Genomic DNA, 27,722 nt, shown 5'->3' with positions numbered 1-27,722 from the left:
GCACTGAGTTTACGTTGTACTAAGTGCGTAAAAGCCTTAGAGAATGTGAAAAGCGCTCGAAAATGTGAAATATGTCAACTCGCGGACACCGTTCGGCTAGCTTCCTGGTAGAAGTGCGCATGCGCTGTTTAGTTGTAGCTGTCAGTTTCAAGCTAAGTGAGGGCTGAGAAAACATTATCAGGTTTGTGCTGCATTTTGTCCTGTAATTGCGAAGTGGTATGAATAGCGCGGCGGTGGATTTAATGTATGTTTGCATGTGGGTAGTTTTAAGCTTGTGTTTGATCGTATATGAGTTGTTTAGCCCCGGGCTAACATTAGCTAACCAGCTGACCGGACGTTAGCTAGACAGCTAGCTAACACCAGTTTGATTACAGATCAGTCTGATGTCCCAGGTGACAGCTGGGGACATGACAGGACTCACAGAATGAATGAATATGAGCTTGAGTCGAAAAGACAAAACAGATGTGGTGCTGTAGCTGACTAAAGAGTACAGCATCAGTCCTGTGCTTACCTGTCTGCCTCTGTGTGCATGTAGGGATGGACAGTATGTAGGAATCTGTGTGTGTCAGGGGTAATATGTGTGTACATGCAGATATATGAATATCAGTGAAAGTGTGTGTGTGTATTTGCATATGTTTGTCTTCAAATATGTTTTTCTATACACATTGCTTAACACTCCTGTTACCCTCAAATTTACTGTCATTTTTTTTTTTTTTTTTTTTTTTTAAATCAATTAGGGCCAGTTTGACCCCAGTAATTTAGATCTCCTGGAAAGGATTGTAATAATAAATGCTCTCCAAGTTTATGTGTCAGGTACTTTATGTGTCTTGTTGATTACCTAAATAGTTCTTTAAATGAAACATAATCTCCCCCACTCACCCCCCCTTACACATCAAAGTTCTCGAGGGAATCCCACATGTCACAGTCACTATCAGTGGTTGTGGCACCAGCACAGCTGTGGTGATGTTGGGTGAGCACCCTAAAGCAGAGCAAAGTTTTTTTGTTTTTTTTTTTGGTTATAAATGGCATGTTATAGCTTTTCAGTGTCATCCAAAACAACTAAAACTAATTTGTGTAAAATGTAAAATGTTTATTTCCTCTATGTTTTATGCAGCAAAAAAAGGGGGTAAAAAAGCCTTGGGTCAAATCGACCCCAAAGAAACACTGACGAGTACAAAATGTGTACAGGACACTGAAAACACATCATCATGTTCATTTTGTGTTAACCCACCCGTTCCCATTAATTTTGGAAAAGTCTTTAAATATGACACTAAAAAAGATGTTAATTATGTGTTTAAAGACGTTAAACATTGAATGGACTCAAATTGACCCCAGAGATAATAGGAGGGTTAAGATAATACTATCCTCCTTTAATTCTATTTTATTTATTTTTTTAACTCAGTTTCTAGTGTATTTTAAATGCAGTAACTAATGGCATGAGGATAGAGGCACAGCAAACTAAGAATTTCACTGCATTAACTACTTGTTTATTTCATGCATGTGACAATAAAGCCTTTGAATCATTGAATCCTTGAAAGGCCAATAGTTGCTTTTGTGCATTCCTTCTATTTGCAGGAGCAGTGAGATGGATAGCGGCGAGGCTCCTGCCCAGCGGCCGGTCACCCTAGACATCACAGTGGAGGATGTAACCAAGGAAGCTCCAGCTCCAGCCCCTCCTGAGCCAAGCTCCAGTCAGACTCCCTCTACAGACAGTGTCCTCCTCCAGGAGGACAGCATAGACCTCGGGGGAGAGTTTGTCACTCCTCAGGAGGACAGTAGCGCCACGCCCTCGGAGAGCCTGCTGGACAAGCTCAACGACCAGATGATGGAGAGTGTCATGATTTCCGACTCGCCTAATAACAGCGAGGAAGACGATGTGGCTCCCATTGACTCCTTGCTGGATGGAGGAGAGGAGGGGGAGGAAGATGCAGGGGAGGCTTCAGTCGACAAGGAGGACACATCTGAAAGTGGGCAGAGTGCAGATCAGACCAAAGAGGCAGCGGAGGAGCAGGCGACAGAACGATCTGAGAAGAAAGTCGAGGATGACACAGAGGGGCAGGGCGATACAGAAGAGCAAGTCGAGGTTTCTGTTTCGGTCGCTCTTCAAGGGGACACTTCAAGCCCGTCTGATCTCAAAAGTGACGAACCAGCGGGACAGGATCGCAAAGACAGTAAGCCCAAAGACGAGCCCGTGCCAGTGTGCACCATATTCAGCCAGGGCACCCAGCCTAAGTCCCTGGTGCCCGACGGCTTCCAGCCCACCCTCATCAAGTCCCCCAGCTTCAGCATGGGGAGCGGCGGGGGCAGTGATGAAGCAGGCACCCCCAGCAAGCTGAGCGCCCCTCTTGTTTGCCAGCCCAGCCCCAGCCTCAGTAAATTCTTCACCGACAGCGGGCAGGTCAATCCGGCCTCCGACTTCTTTGATTCCTTCACTGCGCCCTCCTCCTTCATCTCCGTTTCGAACCCCAACGCTGAGAGCCCTCCCGCCCCCAGCCCGGCACATGCAGCCCCCGCCCCTGAACGCCAGCTCTCCTCCACTTCCTCTTCCCTCTCCACCCCTGGGGGACCTTTAGACTCTGGCGCTCCCACTCCCAGCTCCTTCTTTGGCCCTGCCGCCATGGAGTCCACACCCAAGGCCCAGCCTCCTCCACCTCAGCTTGCCACCGCTCCAACTCAAGTGCCCGCACCCACAGCACCTCCTGGCCCAGCTTCAACGGGCCCAGCCGCTCAGCCACAGCCCTTCAACCAGCTCCAGGCTGTGTTCTCGGGCAGCGATGACCCGTTTGCCACAGCGCTGCGCCTGAGCGAGGTGGATAGACGCCATGATGCCTGGCTGCCGTCTGAGGAGACCAGGAAGGTGCTGATCTCTGTGGCCACGCAGCAGTACAGCCCAGTCTACATAGAGACCAATAGGCTGACCATGCCCGGCCTCAAGTTTGACAACCTGCAGGTAAGATAAGGACTTTGGCGGAAGATTGCTTATCAAAAATGTCTGAAAAGAACTTGCGAAAATTTGCAAATTTGTCAAAAAGAAGTCAGCAATTTTCGAATTGTTATTTACAATAGAAAATGATGTAGCTGGATGCATTTTTTCACTTCCTCATTGCGGTTCTGAAAACATATCAGCACAATATTAAAACCAGGAGCGGCTATAATTCAGCGTTGTCTTTCAAACTATCACTGAAATGCAGTTATGATATTGGGTTATTGTGTTACACAATTACCTTGTCAGAGCAAACCTGTAGTCACATCTCTCAAAATGATATCTTAAACTGAATTAGGGAATATTGTTCAGAATGACACCAGGTTTTATCATACTTTATATAGACATACGATTGAGTGCATGCAAGTGAGTGATTTTGCACTTACTTGCATGCAGGTATCAATTTATTTTGACATAGGAATAATTTGTTGGAATTGCCATGATGATTATCTGTCCATTATCGCCTATTGCTAATTATAAAACAAGGGTGAAATTGACAAAATCAAATATCACAGTATCTTTGACCAGACATCTCGGTATTGATATTGTAGGGATGACTGCGGCACGTTTCATAAGATTTTTTCATGTAAGAGATTTTTGATAAACAGTCACAGTGTTGTGGAAGCAAATAATAGAACAGGAAAAGACAGTACAGTATCCAAATCTGAAACAATATAGAGTCTGATGTCACGATATTGATCGAATATTGAGTTATTGCCTAGCCCTATTGAAGAGATGAAGGTTGTGTTGTTTGTGCCTATAGCACAGCTCTGCCAGGCGGACGCTTTGTGTTAAAGTGAAAGTCAGTCGTGGCTGAGCTGCCTTGGTCCAAGATAACAGTGAATTATGGGCTACTGCCTGCTCATTTGCATTAATAAGTAATTATGTAACTTAGACAGTGAGTAGTATCGAATGTTTATATTCTAATCACATTAGGGAAGTTACAGCCAAAGTCATTAACCGTCTAATGTTTGCTTTTACTGGCATTAGGGTTGCTTTAATGTGCGTTGGGTGTGGTCGCCAGTGTAACATTACCCCACTGTGTTGAAACTGGCCCTCAGAGTTTCACCCTGGTCCCACTCTGTGGCTTCTCTTATGGATGTTACGGATGATCACACTCAACAGCAGCATTTAGCCTGAATAACAACACTGATAAAATATCCATGTTGTTATTTAGTCAAAAGAATACGCTAGTGCGCGGCCACCTCCAGTCTCAGGTTTTATTCATTAGACCAGTTAAGGGAGTTAAAATCCTTGATAAAATATTATTGATGGTGAATAAAAATCAAGGTTTTTCCCTTCACTCTTGCTCACATGACGGGATTTTCAGCAAACCAGTTAGACCCGCTTTAAAAGCTATATCAATTATAACAATTTTTCTTTTCTTTTCTTTTCTTTTCTTTTCTTTTCTTTTCTTTTTGTGCAGACTGATTTCATTAGTTATACCCGAATAGTGTGTTGTTTTGACTGGCTTTATTCACACATACACTCATGGTGACAATGCAGTCATGGTAATATAAGGCACTGTGGATCATTGTGTCCCTTTGCATTGTGCCGTGTGTGTGCGTGTGTGTGTGTGTGTGTTGTTGTTGTTGTTGCAGGGCGATGCTGTGAAAGACCTGATGGTACGTTTCCTGGGCGAGCAGGCAGCCATGAAGCGACAGGTCCTCACTGCCAACTGTGTCGAGCAGTCCTTCGCAGGCCTCAAGCAGCTCATTGTAAGTCCGAGACAACACTTTGTGTACGCAAGCGCGTGTGCTTATGCATACAGGCCATACAGTCCATCATTCACCATAATTACATGAAAATAAATGCCACATCAAAAAAAAAAAAAAAAAGCAGTAGGTTTCATATGTTTTCCATACTTGGAGTACTTGGCATGAGTTCGGCTTTTTAATCAATAGGGCTTTTCATGGATTTTTTTTCCTTTCCTTTCATTGCACTCTGCACGCCATGCTTATTTTTGTTCGCTGATTTTGTCTGTACCTCAACATTAACTTGAACGAGCTTCCAAGAATTTTTTCCTCTTTTTTTTTTTTTTTTCTTATTGATGAAGCAAGACAAACGCATAACAAGTGATTTAACATGGATAGATGTTACGTGACATCACATGCATACATGCAGTTACAGTGAGACAGAAGCGTTACATTCAACTGACTGGGGCATAAGTGTAAAGGATGACTTGATGTGACAAATGACTGTGCAGGGAACCAAGAAAAGAAAGAAATATGAGGGGGAAAAAAATGCTTCCAACCATTTTTAAGTCACACTATTTGAATTGTGCATTTCATACACAAGAAAGAGCACATACCACAAAAAAAGAAGTGGAGACCAGCAATAAAAATGCACAGAGAAAATATGTGCAGAATACATCCATGCATCTACCTAGGGCTGAAGTAATTAATTAATCATTGATTAGTCAGTCAACAAGTAAAAATACCAAATATTTACAGGTTATAGCTTTACAGTAGTACTATGTAGTCATTTTTCATATCATATTTTTTTTTCCTTTGGCTATTGTTGATTGGGCTGTGGTAACGTCCGATGGGCATCAGTCATTATTTTTGGCATTTTACGGACTAAATGATTACTCGACAAAAAATCTTGATAGATTAGTCAGTAATGAAGCTAGTCTTAACTTGCAGCCCTACATGTATGACAGAGAGAGGAGAATACACACAAATATCACACACACACGCACACACATACCCACATCCTCTACCTCCAGAAACATTTCAAACCTCTGCTTTTAAAAGGAGGTTACATTTGGGTTACGGCTTCATTGGCTTCTGATTTAATGACTCTATTTCTTCTTGTGCATGTACATGACGCCGGGTTGTTTCTGAGAACATTACCTGATGACTTTCTCTCGAGTAAAATGACAGCACATCGCGAGGTCACAACAGCTTGACGTCCCCGCGGTTTCTGTAATTTGGCTGACCTTTTGGCAGCTAGGCTCCTTAGTAAATGCGCTGAAAGTGCTAGTTGGCCGGGCCTGGGCCAGCTGAAAACAGTGAATCACTCGTCTTCCATCTCTCCGCATTACCTCGCTCCCCTATTCCTCCATCAAGCATAAAAATGTGTGTCTGCTTTGTGACCGCGCAGTCTCACCTCATTCCCTTTCGTGCTTCCATCTATCTATCTGGCCACCCCTTGTGCACCCCCTCCATCATAATATCTGACCCACAAATGACCCTGAGAGACAGTTGTTATTTAAAACATATGCACCGGCAGCAGACGGTGTGATAGAGGGGAAAAGTGGAGAGGAGGAGAGAAAGGAGGAAAGAGAGGAAGAGAGGGGAGGGGTGAAGAGATGGAGAGGTGGAGATCCACTCGGCTCACAAGTTCTTTTCTCCTGCTGTGCCCATGTATTATGCATGGGAGCGCTGTGCATATTTCAAGGGCCTTCTGGACTTGGTGCACACACACCGCATATACACACGCGCAGACGCACGATCTGAGGCAGAAGCTCTGCTGGAGCTGGACAGCAGTCTGCAGGGCCACACACACACACACACACACACACACACACACACACACTTTCTCTTACACCATAAAGTCCAGTTGACTGCAGGCTAAAAATACAATCTCATGCGCGTGTGTGGACGTGTGTCAGAGGACCATACGCTAACTGCCAATTGGTGTGGGTGGCTCCTTGGAGCTAGAGGCGAAGGAAAGGAGAGGGAGGTGGAGGGAGATGGCGAGCCAGGAAGGTAGGCCTGGAGGAGAAATGTTGAGAAATGTTGAGAAATGACAGAGGAAAGAAAAACTGAAAAAAAGGCAGTGTTGCAAGAGAAAAATAGCGAGGCAAAACAGAGAGCTACACGGTAACAAGCCTTTTACCTTTGAATATTAGGAGCTGCTGGAACACTGCACGCTTTTTCCTGCATAGGGACATTTTTTGATGGCTTTTGAAGAGTTTTGCTTTAATGCCAAGTGAAAAAAAAAAACCCAAACTTGAATAAAAACCTCACTTTAAATCATTTGTCTTTTGGTGCAGAGTCCCATTCCATCAGCAGAGGGTGCACATTAATAATACAGCATGGTGTTTTTTTTTTTTATTATTTTTTTTTTTAACAGTAGTTCATGTTCCCTCTTTGGTTGTGTAGGCAGTCCCTCAGCAGTATTGTTTGCTTCACCATAAACAGCCACTGTGGCCAGCGTAGTGACCTTTCTGACCACAGCTTTGTTCATATCTTCTTTTTCAGACCAGTTTAAAAAAATGTAAATGTGTTGAATCCCAAAGCGTTTGGCAGCCCTGAAAAGAGTTGAATTTGATTATCTCTGCTCAAGCCTTCAAAAAGTCTCTTAATACTTACACATTTTCACATTCATTTTACTGGCGATATTGAAGTCATGTTACACTGTAAATGGTACTGAAAGGGACAAATGGCACTAAAAAAGTTCTTAAAAAGTCTTGGATTTGCCTTGATTAATTGTGCAGACACCCTGAAATTGGTACAGCTCCTGCCACCACTCATATGCAAATTACCATGTGATGTCATCAGGCCCTCGCCACTGCGACACTGCAAGGACCCCTATTTTTTTTTTTTTTTTTAAAAAAGCCAGACCAAGGAGAAACCCCAAAAAGTGATACTTCAAGAACACTTGAGCAGGGCAGATGACTGCCGGCACGGGGACTTGACCCCGGAACCTCCGGTCGAAGGACGGCCTCCTTCCTCGCCGCGTCACCCTGCTGTCCCACAGAGCGCCAACCAATCCTCGTCACTAATGAGGAGCTCAGTTTGGTCCCGATCAGAGATACCCCCCCCCCTCCCCACTGCCTGCTCCCCCTTGGGGCGGCTTTGCTGATATCATTCATTAAGTCGCTCCCAGGATGAATGGATCACACACCATCTGCCTGCTTTCTGCATTCAAATGATTTACTGACCAATAATGCATGAAATTCCAAAACTTTAGGCAAAAAAATAAAGAAACTGAAAACTATAGAAAGCTTTCTTAGGTGATGTCGCCTGCTCGGTCGGCTAGGAAAAAGGGGGGGTTTCACGCACACACACACACACACACACACACAGGTGGTGTAGTGGAAATGACAACGGGCTTGTGGACATCTCATCTGGTGCTGCTGATTACCAGTCAACACCAGTCAATACATTTGATCGATCACATAGAATGTAATACAGATGGCTGGTGTCTCTTTTGATATGTGTGTGTGTGTGTGTGTGTGTGTGTGTGTGTGTGTATTTGTATTGTGAGTGTTTGGGTTATTTACATGTTTTTGACACACTCCATACCATCATCTATTGCTGTTGTCAGTTGTGGTTGTTCTTTGTATATTTCTTACACCTGGAAGTGTGTGTTCTGAAGCTTGTAGCTTCACCATAGAGCTTTATTCTACCATGTGGCATCATTCTGTGTGTGTGTGTGTGTGTGTGTGTGTGTGTGTGCGTGCGTGCGTGCATGTGTGTGTGTTGCAGAGGTCTGCTGTGAGCTGGCAGAATGAGTCATGCTGCAGAGCCAGAGTGTGGCTGCACCCACTGCCACCGCACACACTCCCTGTGTTGATGCACATGCACACACACACACACACACACACGTATACTGCATATACTCAACCAAAGAAACACACACACACACACACACATATGCAGCAACCCAGTAGACACACTGAAGCACTGAAACACATAGAACAGACTTTATACAATGCAAATACAAACACTGGATGCATGCACACAGAACACAGTATAAATACAGTGCACACACACACACACACACACACACACACACACATGCAGTTTTCTGTGAGGGTGGGAGGAGGAAAATGCGAGGAGAAGTGGAGGGACATGGAAGCCAGCAACAGAGGAGGAAATAAGACTTCAGAGCATGAGAGGCTGCATTTTCTCTCTCTCCCTCGTTCTTCCGTCATGTCACCATGGTTATCTGGTGTGTGGATATCCACGAGCAAGTGAACATACTTCAATATACATAGGAGAACTGACACTGCACACACACACACACACACACACACACACACAGACACATTTGAGATTTCTTTGTAGAGCCGTAATTTAAATGCACTCATCAAACATACTGTCGTTGTTCGCCAGCACACTGTTAGCCGTAGTTTTCTTTGGGTTAGTGTTGTCATAATAAGTTTTAACTTAGATACCAGTGTTAAGTTTAATATCTACAAATTCAGTACTCTACTGCTGCATGCGAGAAACAGCATTAAGCCATCCTTGGTCCTTGGTCAGTACTGATTTCAGTTTGATTCCATATCAATTAATTTAGGAATATTTCAGTTACAAGCTGTTTTGCAGCTTACATATAAGCTTTGCTTTTGTCCAGCCATCCAAAAGACATCAAAACATCTACCATTAGGTTTGATGGCATTGACTTCAAGCAGTGAGCTCCCACCACTGTTCATTCATTAGTTCAAAATGTGTAATTTGGTCAACTGACTTTCCGTAGGCTGGTAGTTCAGCTAATGACTTAGGCAGGACGGCAGGGATGCTACAAATAACATTTGGCAAAAATGTTCACATTTCTGCTTAAAAAAGGAATAGACAAACAACGGATCTCAAGATTTTAAGAATCAATATTGGAATATTTAAATGATAATTGCCATTAATTGGAAAGTCAATATTTTTACCTGCCTGACTTGTCAGCTTGGTTGCACCTTTTCCCAGGGGTTTGGGTGTGTGTTTAGCACCAGTTTTGTCTGCCAGTTTAGGTGGGCTGACTGTTGAATTTTGCACTGACTGCTGCAGTCGGCTGTCAAAAGCCAAACGCCGTCTACTCCAATCCCACTTCGTTTATGTTCTTCTTTTAACTATTCCAATACAGTGTTCTCCCTCTGGAGGAGATGCTGAAATGGAATTTCAGCTTGCAGAACAGCAGAACACATTTGGTGAAAGTATTGAGCGTTTATAAAATCCAATAAAGGATGCAGTCTTCTACAATAGTGTTGAAGTAGGAGTGGAATTGTGGTTATCATGACAACAGTATTCTGAGGCTGAATGAAGTGGGTTTGAGCGAGCGGCCCTGGCCTGCCTTCTCCTCTTGCCTTTGTTTTCCTGGTGACCTCTCTCTCCTGTCCTGTCCCTGCAGTGGCGTGGTCAGCACCAGGCTGGTCTCTGGCTCAGCACCACCCAGGGCTGGCCTCATCTGTCTCTCTCATTAGCCGCCACCCCCCTTCTCTTTTCATCTCTCCTTCTCTCCCTCTGTTTTTATCTTTATCTCTCTGTCTCTCTTTCTCCCCCCCATCTTACTCTGGCTTCCCTCTGTACTACCTCATCGGAGACTGTAACCTTTCTCCTCCCACAGTGTGATGCCGTCTGGGCCTGGGGCCAGGTCTGTAGTGTGTGTGTCTTTGTGTGTGTGTGTGTGTGTGTGTGTGTGTGTGTCTGTGAGAGTCCCACCTTGGCTGGGTCAGACAGACAAACACGCCCCCATAATCATCGCCAACCACTTGGCCGCTGCATCGCACTTTGATATCATTGCCGTAACCTTTACTTGTGATTACCGTAACCTTTTTACATGGCTGTCATTTCCACCGGCAGTTACAGCTGCAAGCCGAGGTCTGGGTAATGCACCGTCAGCTTTTGGAGAGGCGAAGGGTGTGTCTGAGCCCTGGTGTTGGTCATTTTCACCTTGCTCTGCCTGTGTAGTAGGCAAATGTAGGTAATCAGATCATTATTACACAGATATGCTGAATACTCTCTTCTGATTAGTCGACCAAGGCATTATGAGGTTGATCATTTCTAAAGAGAAGACCACTGTCAAGCTGCAGCTGTGTTATACACACTAAGCAGGCTACATAGACAGAAAATGTCCAGTCAACACCTAGTGTCAGCAGGATGGCACAATCAATATATTGTATATCTTTCATGAGGTAAAGCCATGTAACAAGTGAGATAATCCAATCTGAGGTTGTCCTCTGTTGAAAAATAATGACCTTTGTGGAGGCAAACCATGGAGGAAAACCTCTTTGCCGTCACTGCGGTCAATATTTTTTGATAGAAGACCTCTTCATTGTGGATTTTCCCTATATCCCACATCTCCTCGACTTACTACTCCAACTCTGTCATCAACATTTGCTTTTGCAATATTGGGGAAACTTTGAGTGAGTGCTGCACTTTTGGAGTGACTGGGTGTAAACTAGGTCTAACTTCTTTAGTAAGCTGTCTTCAGCAGCACTCTCAGAGCTTGGGGGAAATGGGAAATGTTGTTATTGTTGACAGCCACACCATCAAACGCTATCCAGTAGCCCACTAGTCAGTCAGTCGTTGATATTACCCAGAGGAGCATCACTCAGAACTTGGAAGTCGTATTGAAGCATCCCAGGGAGTGTTATGTAGAGTTCCCTCACAAGCCATGAGCTAGTACAGTATCTTCACATAATAAATTGTGGCATTTTGTGTCTCGGTGTCTCTCAATGCCCAGTACTTTCTATTTGAACTGCTCAGTGATTGCCTGCGGGACACAAAATGGCCGCCGTGTGAAGTTCTCCTCAGTACAGTAGCCAGGGAGACCGTCCTCCAGCTTGAGGGCAACGTTCTCTCTCGGTTCAAGTGTCTGTAGACACAAAGGAGCAACTACAGAGGCATCAAAGCAAAGTTAGCCACTGTTCCCACGACCAGCGTGCGCTTTTTGCATATTGCTAATGTTTTGTTTTTTTCCCCCACCCCCTCTGTGTAATCCAAAATGCTGGGGCTTAATTGAAGTGGCACAGGAGCTCCCTGAGTTAACCAAAGGCGGGATGAGGAAGCCTTTTTAAGTCTGATTTGCCTGGAGGCTTCAGGTCTCGCGAGAGAGCCAGCAGTGGGCGTTCGTTTGTTCGCCAAGCTTTGTTATGCAGGGTCTTTTTTTTAACTCAGAGGAAAGGCACACTGAACTTGGGATCTTCAACACAATTAAGAAGGCTCACCCCTTTTAAACTTGCAACGAAACTAATTATGTATGTGTGTGTGTGTGTATGTGTGAGGGAGAGGACGTAATGAGTGAAAACGTGCGCATGTGTGCATCGCACATGTATGTCTGGGTGAGTGTGTAAAAAAACTGCAATACCATTGAAGGGAGTGTTAATTACTACCCACTTATCTTTTTCTGTTCTGCTGAAGGTGCCCAAGGCATCTGCTGTCGGCAGGCCAAAGACTGTTGTAGGTGGATATCCACGATCCGACTGGCACTGCCTTACCTGTCATCTATCCACATCTCGGCCATTTGTCAAAGTGTAGGGCTACAGATTGCATCTCACTGTGTCCCCTTGAAAAGTGTCTTAGAAAATAGTTATTTTGGGCTGCCCCAGTGGATGAGTGGATTTGAACGCTTACCTGGGGAACCATCTAAGTACAGCACTGTCAACCTATGGGGTCAAATCTGGCTTTGTTGTCAACTCACCCCCTCCTCTTTCTTTCCTTTTTCCCCATTTGCCTGTTTTCACTGTTCTTTGAGCAACAAAGGCAGGTGTGCTATCTGCTGTCCTCAGAAAAAGAGGACAGAAAAAAAAAAAAGAAAATAGCCCTTCCTCACCATCTAGCCAGAGAATTAACAATCTCAACACACACTTCTTTCGCCAAGCCTCTGCACTCAATTCTTCATTTAATATCAGTGGTAATAAATCACCATAGTAATGCCTCCTCATTTGATTTGGGGGATCTGATTATGCCTTATTGCGGAGTAATTTGAGCCGAGCTAAATTATTAATCACCATCCATATATCAGCCAATTGTTTTTCCTTTTTGCTCTCCTCCCACCACCTCCTCGGTGTTAATTGAAATTATTGAAACCTGGGTAACGGGGTGGTTTGTATACTGAGGTGACATTCAAGGCAAATTATCATAAAGCTCTCTGTATGCTCACTGAACATATGTGGAAGTTTATTTGATTGTGTAAATTTCTGGTGTATTTACGTGTGAATGGATAGTGTGAAAAGGTACAACTCTCTAAACCCATCATAATTGCAGTGTCTTTCCAGTGAAACATTCAAATGTAACAAAACAATAAATAAATTAAATAAAAAAATACAGTCTAAAAGTACATGTAAAATTGTCCACATAGGATATGCTTAGAAAAAAAAATCAGTGAAAATTTACTATATTAAACCCCGTTAATGGAATAGAAAGAAGACACTGGCTGGTCTGTCAATAAGGGCTGCCAAACTGCAATCACAAACTGAACCTTTAAAGGAACAGTTCACCCAAAAAACAAAAACTTAACCTTGTGTAATCTATTATTCCAGTTTCTGTGGTTTGGTGAAGTTTCCAGTCTGCCAAGATCTGTCTCCCTTCACCCCAGCACAATAGGGGTGGATGAGTATTCGTTTTTGGAGATCAAACCATCAACAATTTACATGTAAAGAAACTCAACAGCACTTTCCAAAAATGAGAAAGATGCTCAGCGGATGCACAGCCCTCAGGGGCTGGAGAGTTTCACGGGAAACGATACTAACAAAGAACACCAGCAAGTTGTTTCTATCCACCTCTAATTTGTTTTCATTTGGGGGTCAACAGATTTAGTTTGAACAGACTGAAACCCTCGCCAAATCACCCACTAACTATGTTTTTGTTTTGTTTTGCTTTGTATTGTTTTGTGTGAACTGTGGCATTTAAAGTTTACTCGGTGAACTTGAACCCACTGAATAAACCACATGGCTGTTGTAGGAATAACAGTGTAGGCCCCATCATCACCATCTTCTCTCAGACCATTTATTTCCATGTACTTTTTTAATTAGTTGAGCATTTGATGGCCACCCCACACGCAGACCAACTCCTGGACGTTCTCCACATATGCCCCAAGACATACACAATAGATTTTTTCAGCAGAGGAGCTGCGATTCAGGCTCAGTCATTTGAGACGGCCAAGGAGCAGAGAGCGGTTCTTCATTGTCTTGCTCAAGGACACCGTGTCGGAGTTAGACACCGTTTTGTTTTTTTTTTTTTTCTAAACGGAGACTGAACCTGTGACCTTCCAGTCACAGAAAATCGCCTCTGTACCCACAAAGACTGCCTGCCGCCTCCACAAATTGCATCGCACATATAATGTCTATAATTTATGGTGTGGAATGTTTTGGTTCAAAGTTCTAAAATTATAGGGCAATGTAAGATAATATCAAACCGTAAAGTAAAGTTATGCATAGCAAGACTGCACCGTTACGTAAGGCCAGAGCTGAAGTTCATTTGTACAACTCTGTTTTTTTTCTTTTTTCTTTTTTCTTTTTTCTTTTTTTTTTTAACTCCAGTTTGGCTCCTTGCAGTGTTTCGCTGCAGCTCTCTTGGCCCTCAGCTCTCTTCTCCTCATCTCCTTCTCTCCTCTCTGCTCCCCACTGATTCTTTTTTTCTCCATCCAGCTCTCTTGGCCCGAAGTTTATTTATTTATTTTTTCCCCCCCTTTGCATCCACTATACCCAACACCATCTCCTGGACTCTTTCACGACTTGTGGGCCAGATTTCTCCCATCCATATCCTGCTTATCCACTGTTGAAACCCCTTATCCATCTGTGCCCTATCTCAGCTGTGTGTGTGTGTGTGTGTGTGTGTGTGTGTGTGTGTGTCTGTGTGTGTGTGTGTGTCGGAATGTGGCTACTGTACACCACTGCTGGCTCACTGTGCTCTCATTTCCCCAGCTCTACACACATCCCATCACACGCACACACACACACACACACACACACACACACACACACACCTGTCTTCTAATACCCGGTGGCAGGGCAGTGGTGTATTGTGGTGTGTGTGTGTGTGTGAGTGTGTGTGTGTGAGTGGCTGCAGCTGCTTTTGGCCATCCAGGCTGCCTCCTCGTTTTCAGCTTCATTTCCCCCCCTAATGAAGATTCAGAGGCAGCACAGCTACTGGCACAGGACTGGAGAGGAGGGAGCGAGGGAGGAGGAGGAGGAAGGAGAGATAGAGGAGGTTGAAATGTGGAAGGAATGAAGGGAAAGAGGGAGGGAGGAAATAATGACAGAGAGGAAGAGGAGAGGCAGAAAGTAGAGTCCAAGGGAGGGGAAAGAAGACGGGGAGGGAAGGAGAGGAAACGAGCGAGCAGAAGAGGGAAGATGGAGGGATGGGTGGGATGAGAGGATGGCGTGGGAGAATCTTGAAGAGGAGACGGGGAAAACGGTTGAGGGGGAGAGGAAAGGAGGGAGGAAGGAAAAGGGAGTGAATGAGAAAGAAAGAGAGAGAAATGGGTGATGAACATCATGATAGAGAAAGATGACTGGAAAGCGAGCGTCCCTCTCTCTTTCACTCCCCCCCTCTCGCCTAATTAGCTCCCTGGCTATGATGAATGGCGCAGCACTTAGGACCCAATCGGCGAGCCGACCTTGTCATGTGTGTTGATGGGGTGGGGTGACTCTACACCCCCCTCCCACCTCTGTCCCCCTCGTACCTATTGTACCACCTCCTGTGGAAGCAGATGCTGCTAATATCTAGGTGTGTGTGTGTGTGTGTGCACGGACGCGCTCACTCGCCCGTTCCTGTTTGTGTGTGCATGGGCACTTTGTCCTCCAGCCTCATTGCCTGACTGTTACACACCCTGTTGTACACACTTTTGAATACACACACACGCACACACACACATGCAAACACTCAGTCACACACCTGCCTCATGTGATATGGAACATCCCTTTGTTTCCCAGCCTCAGACAGCTCATTATTACCTGTTTGCTTTTGCTACCATAATGCATTTTGCTCGGTATGGAGATGGTGCATCTCTTTATTTTGCATCTGAGCACATCGTCTGTGCTATTATCTAAATTGAGGGCAATCCGATATTGCCTTTGATTCTTAAATACTCTTTCAGAGGTCTTAAAAATGTTGGTGTTCTATTTTTCCTGGGAGAAATCTCCCCGGTTGCACGTACATGTGCTCTGATTCCGGTTACACCCTTCAGGCTTATTCCGGCGGCGCAATTTGCCCTTAAATATGATTTAAATTGGCATTAAAAAAAGATCTTAAAGCGTCTTAAATTGAACTTGGAGGAAACCGTCGTCACCTGCGAGAGCACGAGGATTCTCCTCATCAAACAGCCCAGTGAAGTTTGAGTTCAATGCGTTTTTGGAATATTTGAACAAAAGTGCTTGATACACAGTGCCTTGTTAGTGATGTGTCCTCCCGAGGCCGTTTTTAATCTCTCTAACAAGACAAATCACGTTTCTGACAACTAGTTGAAATGCCTGCAACCACATTTCATATATTTCAAATTCAAATTTAGCTTTCCTGTTTTTGCTTTTTTGTTTGTTTATTATGTTTTGTTGGGGGTTTTTTGTGTTTCGGGCCATAAAGTTCATTCATAGAACGGGGTGTTGTGGCTGTGTCACACATCAGGCGTCACTTTATATTATTTGAGGTGACCTGTTATCACGCACAAACCCTGAAATAATGTGTTTTTTAGATATACACTGCATTGTTGTTGTCTTTCTGTCTTCCTCCCCGCAGAGCAGTAAGAATTGGCGGGCTGCAGTGGATCTGACAGGCCGGCTGCTGACAGCCCACGGCCAGGGATACGGCAAGAGTGGCCAGCCAACCTCCCACACCACCGACTCACTGCAGGTACGACACCAGGGTCTGTCTATGCATCCATACATCTGTCTATTGCTCTCTCTCTCTCTCTCTCTCTCCATCCCTCTGTAGTGTGTGTGAGAGAGAGAGAGAGGGGGAGAGAAGGCTGAAGCCAAGAGATGCCTGCATACATTAGAGTCAAAAGAAACAGAGTGAGCTGACACACACACACACATACTCACACAAGCGCGTGTGCGCATGAATACACATACACACACGCATACACACTCTGTGCATGACAGGCAGAGGGCAGTACCTCCTAGGGAGAGCAACAGCTGTGACCAGAGGAGATTGGAAGATGCACATGATCTCTCTGTCTGTCTTTCTCTCTCTGTGTGTATTAAGGCTCTTATACTGTTTGTTTGGTTTTTGTTTTGTACTTGCATTTGTGTAATTTCATATGCACTAACATAGGTGTGTGTGTGTGTGCGTGTGTGTGTGTGTGTGTGTGTGTGTGTGTGTGTGTTCCAGCTGTGGTTTGTGCGGCTGGCCCTGCTGACCAAGCTGAACCTCTTCCAAAATGCTGAGCTGGAGATGGAGCCCTTTGGCAACCTGGACCAGCCAGACCTCTACTATGAGTACTACCCCACTGTTTACCCCGGGAGGAGAGGTACACACACACACACACACACACACACACAGAGTCAACTTGTAACACTGCTGTATCCTCCGAACTTAAGAATCCAACACCCCGTTGACCTTGTGTAGCAGCGTAACAGCAGCTTTTTCCTGCAAGTGAGCGGCTCTGCATTTAGAAATGGACGTTTCCCTTTGAGGTCAGTCCGTTTTAAATGCCAAAACGTCAGCCTCTTCGTTCACTTTGCTACGGGAATCTCTTTAGTCGCAACGATGTAGGTACAGCAAAGCAGTTTTCTGTTTTCAGATTCAGTATTTATTTGGTTTTGGAACGCCCACAGAGGTAGAAAGGCAAAGCCTCTTTTCTGTAAAGCAAAGCAACCGCGAGGCAAAACAACAAAGCAGAAAAGTGGGTGCGGCTGAACAAGTTTAATAGCAATAGTTGTCAGAGTTTGAAGCCGCATCCTCCTTTTATCATTGAAATTTTGATTTGCATGGTGCACACTCCACTCTTTGAGCATTAAGAGAGCTTTATTCTCTGCATAATATGCTCCGGTGCATTTTCTTTGTGTCTTTGTATTTACTGATCATACCCCACTGACCCCATTTCCCCACAACAAATGTTAAAAATGCATCTTATCTCATTTGGTTCACCTTAGACACAGCTGACAGTAGTTAAGTAGCACACTGGCTAGCACAGTCCTGTCGCTTTATCCATGCTTTTGTTCTGCAGTGCTGCTAGTTGTTAGCTGCAGTAATGCTAGCTAGCTGCTAACTGCTCCACTGCATCCCCAGACCAACAAACAAAATGGCTAAAACCTGTCATATTAGTGCGATATTATTTTGGCCATCCAGCTAGTATTGTTCAAAGTTAGTTTTAGATAATGCTGAACTAGCTTTGGCTCATACAGTAAAGTTACAGCCGTCTTGGATCATAGCATTTATTTTTTACCTGCTTGGTAAATGCTTGGCTCGTTTAACATCCGTCAAAAGAATATAGATATTTTATTTATTTCCCTAGAAAAGCTGACATTTCTCTTGAATCGCATTCATGAGTGTGCTGTAATGCTCCCATAAAGCTCTTATCTGTGAGATTTAAATGTCTAAGTAGCCTGGGTTTGAAAAAGGTTTTACCTATGTTTTTGCTATGCACAAGCCCATCACCGCACACAGCTGTCTTATTAAATATTCAAAGGAAAGTTTCTGCCACCTCAGGAGCTCGATATTAGACAGTATCGTTGAAAAGCTCCAACAACTCTACTTGTCTCCAGCCGTTCTTTGGTTTTGTTTTTCCTCTTTTTACACTGCATGAATTGCTCTCTAATGTATTCCCATTACTTTGGATCGGCTTCGCCCCTCGGGCTACCACAGTGAAGGCAGTAGCAGAGACGCAGCTGTATGCACAGACACACTCACGTACACACACGCGCGCGGAAGCACACACTCGAAGCTCCACCACGCAGCCTTCTAAAGCGAGCACCGATTGAATTTTCATTGCTCAATATTAAATGCTTTGTGCCCTCCTAGGTGCTCACAGACAAACTGGCATGAGTTTCGTAGCCTGGCATCACAAGTCTAACATTTCTCCGGCCCAACGCACCCATCGACTATCTATTATCCATGATCACACTGTTCGAACGCCTTGAGAGAGGCCTGCCCACATATTGCTCTCCAAAGAATTAGGATTGACTGAGCACTTGAATAAGAATCAATGTTTGTCAGTTATTAATTTGTTTGCCAAGTGAAAAGTTGAGCCTCAAAAAGCAACTCCTGTTCACAACTGCGCTCACTTGACAAGTGCGCTCTTGGCCCCTTTTTTTTGTTAAACCAATATTTTCTTGTTTTACTTTAAATTTTGATGCCTTTCATGCATGGATCAATAAATTAAAGTGAGAAGAGCTGCGTCTGTATTCTCAGGTTAAATAGGATGGGCTCGGGGTCAAACACCAGGCTGGTGCTTTTATAGCGTTCCGACTCCTTTGAAAAAAGGGCTTTCGCTTTTTTTTTTCTCAGCCGGATGAAAGAGGATCAGCCTCGGCACTTGTGTTGTGAACAACCTCAGAGTCAATAGGTTTAATGTCGGCCAGACAGACAAGCAAGAAGAGAGAAATAAATACGTTTGTAGAGACAGACAGACAGACAGACAGACAGGTCCTGAGAAAGTGGTAAAATGTTGGAAAGGATGTTACCTCAACCCAGTATCCTTAATACAGTTTACGTCCTCAACCTTTAGCTGTGCATGTTTCCTGTAAGCAGCTGCTCCTTGTTTTCAGTCAGCTTTTGATATATTTCTCATGAATTTGCATGCATTGCAACTTGCTGTTACATCTGTGGCATAAGCTGGACACAAACAGTGAGAGAAACCAAAATCTACACAAGTGCATGCCTGATATGACAGAGAGACACAGGAACACTAACTTGGATGTGTTCATTGCATCCAGTCACGGTAAGCGAGCTTCTTGCCCAGTGTTTCCCATAGGCTGACAGTGCGGTTGTGGAGGTGGTGAGAGAGCTTAGTTTTAATATAGCAAGGCCTGTAGAGGATTATGAATTCATTAAGCGTCCCTGCCTACAGTTGCACATGCCAGTTTGGGAAAAAAAAAAATACAATTTTAAGTTTCACTTTTGGTTTCATAGCTGAGCGCACAAGTTTCAAACAGGTGAGACAGAATGTAGCGTGATGCATATTTCCTCATTCACAGCATCAGAGGCCAGTTTAGATCATTTCTAAGTACCGTAAAGTGACCAGGTTTTCTTTGGTGGCAGCGATGCCCATGTTCTGGTGGTGTGCTGCATATGAGCTTATGTGTGTTTCCTGGTCCATCCTGATTCCTTGCTGCTTCATTATTGGCTCCACAAAGACTTTCCACAGAGAAAATTCTCTGAAGTTTGGTGGACATGGTGGCTGTCAGCGTTATGAACAAAATCATAACTCACACTCATTTCTCTTACGACTGAGGCTGTGTCATTTCCGGTGCGCCAAGAAACGATCTAGTGTCATGAAACATGAACACTGCAAGACAGCTGGTGCTACCAGACTGTTTGATGCTCCAGCAGCAAAATTACATGGTGTATTGAAGCGCCAGTGGGTGCACTATGCTCCGAACAAGCTCAAGAATTTGAAGAACTACTAAAAACTATATGTTGTTGCTAAGTAGTTTGAAATATGTTGCGGTTTCTTGGTGCACTCTTTTTTTTCTGGTGAGAAATTGGTCCAGTCAGACCGGCCTGTGTTGTATTAACTAACAACTACAGTCATTTTCATTTTCATTTACAAAATGGGTCTCAGATTTCATTGTAACTGGCATTAAAAAGGGTCTTTAAAAAGGATTGATTGAAGTTGACGAAACTTGTCAACAACCCTGAGAGACAATCAAGAATTCAATCGGGAGAGAGAGAGAAGATGAGACATTTTTAGGCAGAAATACGAGCACCAGCGGAGACAGCCAACCAGATGGGGTTGGGGGGAAACGGAGAGAATAGAAAGGAGTGTATATCATGTGGATCAGAAGACAGAAAGGGCAAGCAGACAGAGAGATAGAAGTAGAGGCGGATAGACAGGCAGGAGCAAAAATCAGCAGCCAAGAAGGTCCAGCTAGCTGAGCTGTGGATCTGATGGCAATATCAAAGAGACCCTGATCAAAGCCTGGGGACTCACCTGGATATAGGCTCTTCCTCAGGGATATGTGTCTGTGTGTGTGTGTGTGAGAGAGAGAGAGAGAGGGTGTGATGTAGAGGGAGAGCGAGAGAGGGATGAGGCAGAGAAATGAGTGATGGTGCTGTGTAGCACAGAGAGAGATGAGAGGGTTTAATAAGCAGCCATACGTAGCTCAATGCCATCTGTAGGTTCTTGCCTCCAGGGCTGTGTGCAGTCTGTGTGTGGGTGGATGGGTTTATATTCTCATCTCTCTCTCTCTCTCTCTCCCTCTCTCTGCCCCCAACCCCCGCCTCTTTTTTCACCCTCTCTCTCTCTCCTGCCATGTCCTCCCCAACCCACCCTCTTTCTTATTCTCCCTTTTCCTCTCCCTCAATGTGTTTTCCCCCTTTTCCTCTTCAATCCGCTCCTCTGCTTCCCTCTCATCTGCCCCCGCTTCTCTCACCCTCCATATTTTCCCACCCTCCCCTCCCCGCCAGGCTCCATGGTGCCGTTCTCCATGCGGCTGCTGCACGCTGAGCTCCCCCAGTACCTGTCCAAGCCCCAGGAGGCTCTGGACCGTCTGCACAACCTCAAAACCGTCTGCCACGCTGTCAGTATACACACACACACACACACACACACACACACACACACACTCACACAGAAAGGCATATGCCTGTCAGCAGACACAGGCATGCAAATCCTTAATCCCACCTGTACACAGTCATAGATGGCTTGATTCTTACATTGTTGTGTATTCTAATAAAGCTAACTTTGTTTTCTTTTTCAAACACATAACAACCCCAGACGCCACCGAAGTGACTTGCCCCTTTGACTTTTCACATTTTAACACTTTTTAACAGATTCTAGGCAACTTGGAGCAGGGCTTGGCTGAGGATGGCAGCATGATCACCCAAACCCAGGAGAACAGACAAGGTAGGTACACACACACACACACACACACACACACACACAGAGAGTTACACACACATACACATGTGATACAGGGATACAGGCCTGGCCTCAGTCCCAGAATGCATCACAATGTGGGTGGATAGTGAGATCATGGGCCCCAGTGGATAACACACACACACATAGACATGCACATACACAAGCACTGAAGCAAAAGGCACACCTGGTGCAGGACTGCGGCATACCTTGGGCAGGCACACATGCGCGCGCGCACACACACACACACGCTGAAAGGCACAAACACACACCAATGCGGCGCTCTAAAAGTGTTTAGCACCTCACTGCCTCAGTACTTGTACTGAATATCAAAACGGTCCCTCCAGCCCTTCACGCCAAGCAGATCAATACAGATCAATCTTATCCAATCCACTCAGATCTGCACAAGTGTTGCGGGGAAATAGGCATGCGCCTTAATCTGAAATTCACCAGTTTTAGTCAGATGCTCACAGCCCTCTACCTGCCTCTGATTCACCCTCTCCTTCTCCGCTCTTCTTCTTTTCGCCTTCAAACTTAAGAGCAAATGCCAAACTTTTCTCAGCACAGTGATTGATCTTAATGTGGTGTTCCGCTGTGATACGCAGCGCTCATGACCACTAATTTGGAGTCAGAACTTTTTTTTTTTTTTTTTTTCCGAGGCTGTGTTTTGGTTCCAAAATGTTGCAGAGGGACTACAGGCCATTTAAGCAGCTGATTCGGGTGGTGAGAAAGGAATCAATCGCAGAAGTTGAGCTAAGTGTACCAAAAAGCCTGCTATAATTGGGTAAATTGGCAGGGTGATGTGCACATGAATCTCCGCGTGTGTGTGTGCGCGCGTTCGGTTTCGTATGTGTGAGGGTGTGCCAATTCTGCCAGTTTCCCTCCTCCTCTAAAAGCAATGTAATAGCTGTGCCCTCTCCCTCTCTCTCTCTCTCTCTCTCTCCTCACTCTCTCTGCCCACGCAGACAGTCAAGTCAATAACATAGAGCCTTGCCTTCACACATCAGACCCCTACTGAGTGATTAGCTCTTCTTCCCAACACACACACATACACACACATGCGTGTGCAGTGATGAATACTAATAGGCCTGCACACACTAGCTCTTCCACAGGGCACACTCTGTCTGAGAGAGAGCGGAAAGCACAGTGTGCCGCAGTGTCTCCTCACCTCCTCTCCTTAAAATAAACCCTGGTGAGGAAGAGACGGGAGGTGTGATTAAAGGAGGAGAGGGAGGGATGGATGGATGGATAGATGGAGGGAGGGAGGAAGAGGATAGATGACTAGGAGAAAGGACGCAGTCACAGAAATGGCCAAACATGAGGGTGGAGCGGAGATTTGAAAGTGTAATTTCATCTGATATTGCGTGCACCATGTTCACCCTTTAAAAAAAAATTAAAAAATTTAAAATGAAGCCGCCGTGTGTGTCTTCTCGTTTCTGTGTGTTTCCAGCGTCTCTTCAGCTGTGGAGGTCTCGCCTCAGCCGGGTCATGTACTCCATGGCCAACTGTCTGCTGCTGATGAAGGTAGGTGTGTGTTGGGGGGCGTGTGATAGCATGCGTGTGGCTGTGTGTGTTCAAGGGAGCATGTGTCAGAGCATCTTGAGATGTGTGTCTACATGCAAGTTTGTGTGTGTGTGTGTGTGTGTGTGTGTGTGTGTGTGTGTGTGTGTGTGTGTGTGTGTGTGTGTGACTCAGAGATCCCTGATGCCAGGCTGGTGGAGGATTCACAGTGAAATCCCCACAGACTGACCACTAATTGGATTCTTGGTCAGAGAGAGCGAGAGAGAGAGAGAGAGAGAGAGGGAGAGAGAGAGAGAGAAAGAGCTAGGGGAAGGGGGGGAGAGGGGGATTTGGGCCAGACTGTAGAGAGAGCCGCAGTGCCATCTAGTGGTCAGAGTCGAGATTTTTACTTACAGAGACGTAAATAAACAATACCCATCCCTACTTGTAGCCTGCATAAGCACCATTTCTTACCAAGTACACACACACACACACACACACACACACACACACAGATACACACACACAAGTCACTGCCCTCCGTCCCCTGCCCTGCTCAGCAGTCCAGTCACCATGTGAGCAATGTGTGGCAGTGCAGTTTGGAGGTGGGACGGGGGTCACGTCTCCCCGCTAATGCTCCATATGCTTGATCGATGCTCCCTCTCTCTCTCTCTCTCTCTCTCTCTCTCTCTCTCTCTCTCTGTCTTCTTCTTATGCTCCCACTCTACTCTTGTTTACCTCTCTCGCCCTCTATCTCTCTCTACCTCCTCCCGTTTCACAATATTTGTCCGAGTTTCCCTTTTTTCACCTCATGTCACCTCCACACCTCGAACTGCTACCTTCACCTCTCTTACCCTCTAATGTTCTGTTTATCTCTTCCTGTTTTCCTCTTTCCTCTCTTTCATCCCTCTATTTCTCTCTCTCCGTCTGTGTGTATCACCATCTCTCTCTCTCTCTCTCTCTCTCTCTCCCTACAGGACTACGTTCTGGCTGTCGAGACCTATCACTCCATCATCCAGTACGAACCCCAGCAGAGAGTGCAGCTGCTCAGTGGCATAGGACGCATCTTCCTGCAGGTACACACACACACACACACACACACACACACATTTTTCCATGCTTTTAACTGCAAGCCCCTCTGTGATTTGTATTTACTGTTGTTAATAAGCTTGTACCTATTAGTGATAGATTTGCATGTAGTTAAATCCGTGCACTAAAACATTATTTGCTGTATTATCCTCAGTGTTTTGATTTGTCATCTTCATAACTCCCAATTTTTTTTTCTGTTCTTTCATCTGTTTGTTGCAGCAGTGACTCATTCTCCCCACGGGGGTCATTACAGTTTCATTTAATCTAGCCTAATCGCATCATGCTTCTCCCACTTCAAAATATAGACACATACACACCTTGACACATACACACACACACGCCCAGCGGTTGTTGAAGTTTTGCTGTTGCCTTGTTGCCGGACAGATTGGAGACATTAAAACGGCGGAGAGGTACTTCCAGGACGTGGAGAAAACCTGCCAGGCCAAGGGCAGCCAACCTGGTCACACCACATACGTGCTGATGAACAGGTATGTGTGTGTGTGTGTGTGTGTGTGCTGTACATTTTGTGCCTCCATGCAGCGCACACGCATGTTCCTCACGATTGTTTTCACTGCGCATTAGCAGTAGTTGCCTGAGGGCTTTTGGCAGGTTGATGCTTCCTTGCGGCGCGCGCTTTAGCACAGGAGGTCACACCTTTGCCGTTGTGGCATGCAGGGACGGCGAGTATCAAGTGAAGGCGAGGTGACAGCTTGTTTCACTCACACTGGGTGTGTTGATGCTCACTTCATAAAGGCAGCTGATTGATCTGATCATTGTCACATTATAATTAGCTCTGTGTTATGTATGTTTTGTTTTTCATTTATTACACTATACTTTGTTTTATTTGAAAAGCACTTTGTCTTCCAGGGTGGAAGAATGCTGTATACATGAGTTATTATCAGTATTATTATTACAACAAAAAATATCTTTATCTGTATTTAGCAAAATAGAGATACAAAGTGGATTAGACAAATATGTGAGCAATAAAAAAGTAAGCAGTACTAAAATACTGATTGTTTTAGGTATTCTGTCATTTGCCAAAAGAGAAAATGTTCTAACTCTGGGTCTGTTTCATACATATGTGAATACTTGAGAAAAGTTTGAATTTGCAGGTGTTTTAAAAAAGGACACTTAGTTGTAGTATGGTGTCTGCATGCTTTCCAGGGCATTTGTCTATCTCAGTCAGAACAACTACGCCGAAGCTCACACGTCCTTCACCGAGGTCTTGAAAATTGACCCGAAAAACCCGGTGGTAAGTGCTGCAACATCCACTCTAACACACCTGCACTTGTGTTATTTACTCTACAGCAGGTTTAAAGGATAAAACCTGCCTGAGCAGAGCTCAAGTCGCGCTGGGGGTAAGATCTGACCCTGGTTAGGTTGTGGAAAACATAAGCTGACTGCAGCCTGCTACGTCAACAGAGAACTTTACCTCCACTCTTACTCAGTGCACTTTACAATTTTTAACCATGCAGTGACTGGTTTATTGTTTAGTAAGGTTCATTTTGATGCAGCTATGAAATTGGACAGAGAAGTGCGATTCATGACATCAGTGGTAAAGTAAGGCAAACAGCATCAGACAAATGCTCAGCTGTGTAGTTTGATCAAAAGATGACAGGGACCAACAAAGATGTTGATGTTTCTTGTATTGCACTGAATTACATCATAAAGCAATTAGATAATATAATTTATTGTTTGACTCTACATTTTGTTATTTTTGCTATTTAGTTTGTTTGTCAATTTGGTCTAATTTACTCATTTATTTTGATAATTTACCCACCGAGTTGGTACCTACTGCACACCTGACTAGTCAGAAAGGGACTCCCTCTTTATCTGGTCCTTCTCAATATTTTTCCCCTTTTCCCTTATTATCTGTGGGATTTTTGGCGAGTTTTTTCTTGCCCACTTGTAGCCCCCTGTAACAATTCATTTCCATGTCCTTTCTCATAGATATAAAACTTTTTGCTATTTTAAAGTCTTTTCCAGGCAGCTCTGAAAAAGTTGTACTTTCTGAAGCCCTGTCATCCTCTAAGTTCAATTCAAGACACTTGCAGAATATTATTGTTAAATCCCTCAACACATTCTCAATAGACGTCAGCTTAAACTAGTAAAATGATGTGCTTTGGTGCTCCCCGCTCCCTCCATCCCAGGCCAACAACAACGCTGCAGTGTGCCTGCTCTACCTGGGCCAACTGAAGGAGTCCCTGGGCCAGCTGGAGGGCCTGGTGCAGCAGGACCCGGCGCTCTACCTGCACGAGAGCGTCCTGTTCAACCTGACCACCATGTATGAGCTGGAGTCGTCCCGCAGCCCCCAGAAGAAGCAGGCGCTGCTGGAGGCCGTGGCCTGCCGAGAGGGGGACAGTTTCAACACGCAGTGCCTCAAACTGGTCTGAGAGCCGGGAGGACTGACCCACACAGCAACACCAACACTACTGCACCCCCCCTTCTTGTTACAGGGAATAAAACCCCGAGACTAGAATATGTAAAAGAAGACCGAGATCCAGCTGATATGAAAGAGGATGGTGTCAGAAAGGGACATGTTTAGTGCTCAGCTTAATTTCCTCAAAGCATGCCGACATCTATCAACAGAGGTTTTCTTTGTTACAATATGGTTTTGGGAAACCAAGCCCCAACACACATTTCTCTTCATATCAACCTGCAAGGACAGTGTAAAAACTAAAAGACCTGTATGCATTTGAAGGGCGTACCCACACTGATCCATGCCTACTTTGCTGGCTCTCAGGCTGATAGATTTACTTTTGGAAAGTGGAAGACTCAAAAGTGCTGGATGTGCAAGAGTTCCTATAATGCAGATGGACCCTATATTAATTAGCTTGATCAAACAAATAATAGTCATTCTAGGACAGAAGTATATTCAGCTAAGCCTGATTAGAAAACATTTCTGCACACATCTTGCACTACAAACTTGAAGTGGTTGAATTTTGAGTCAGCTGCCATAAGGCGAGGGTTGGCGTGACTGCACGGGCATTATCCTGAACTCCAACTCCGTTATGTTCAGCAACACTCACATAAAAACTAATGAGCTCCCACAGATGTCCTGTTTTAACAGTTCATCCCTTACTCTCACCGTTATCATCATTGTAACTGGGGTAAACTGTAGTAGGCCACCCATCTCAGCTATTCATTTATGTTCGCTCTATTCTTACCTCGTGGAGAAAGAAGAAATGGATATTTGCAGCCGAAGGTTTGGAGTGCACTGTATCCTATCGGCTTAACAAAAGGAATGTAAAATATTGGGAATCCAAATTGTACATATCACAGTAGGGAAATTATTGTAAAAAAAAGAAAAAAAAAAGATTGTATCTAAATGATTTCCTCATTAAATCTTTTATTGGTTTATCCTATCCTGAATTTTTGTAATAATCACTGTTTACATGTTGTGTTGATCATGATTCATTTAATCTTGCTGTATTGCTATGTATATGAAAAAATGTTTTATCCTAAATAA

At 44.7% G+C, this 27,722-nt stretch overlaps 1 protein-coding gene across 1 annotated transcript; it reads left to right on the top strand.

Annotated features, from left to right (window-relative positions):
* Nucleotides 1–45: 45 nt before the first annotated feature.
* Nucleotides 46–27,590, top strand: trappc12 (trafficking protein particle complex subunit 12). The gene is made up of 12 exons (XM_030044443.1): nucleotides 46–181; nucleotides 1,576–2,950; nucleotides 4,585–4,701; nucleotides 16,381–16,494; nucleotides 16,975–17,113; nucleotides 21,214–21,326; nucleotides 21,580–21,652; nucleotides 23,115–23,188; nucleotides 24,142–24,240; nucleotides 24,638–24,741; nucleotides 25,418–25,505; nucleotides 26,404–27,590. Exons 2-12 carry the CDS (start codon nucleotides 1,586–1,588, stop codon nucleotides 26,644–26,646), a joined length of 2,529 nt encoding a protein of 842 aa, XP_029900303.1. The 5' UTR covers nucleotides 46–181; nucleotides 1,576–1,585; the 3' UTR covers nucleotides 26,647–27,590.
* Nucleotides 27,591–27,722: the final 132 nt, after the last annotated feature.

Source organism: Myripristis murdjan, chromosome 22 (genome assembly GCF_902150065.1).
Source record: "Myripristis murdjan chromosome 22, fMyrMur1.1, whole genome shotgun sequence".
In the NCBI taxonomy this organism is placed as follows: Eukaryota; Metazoa; Chordata; class Actinopteri; order Holocentriformes; family Holocentridae; genus Myripristis; species Myripristis murdjan.
The sequence above is the reverse complement of the archived record's forward strand: the minus strand, read 5'-3'. Positions and strand labels throughout refer to the sequence as shown.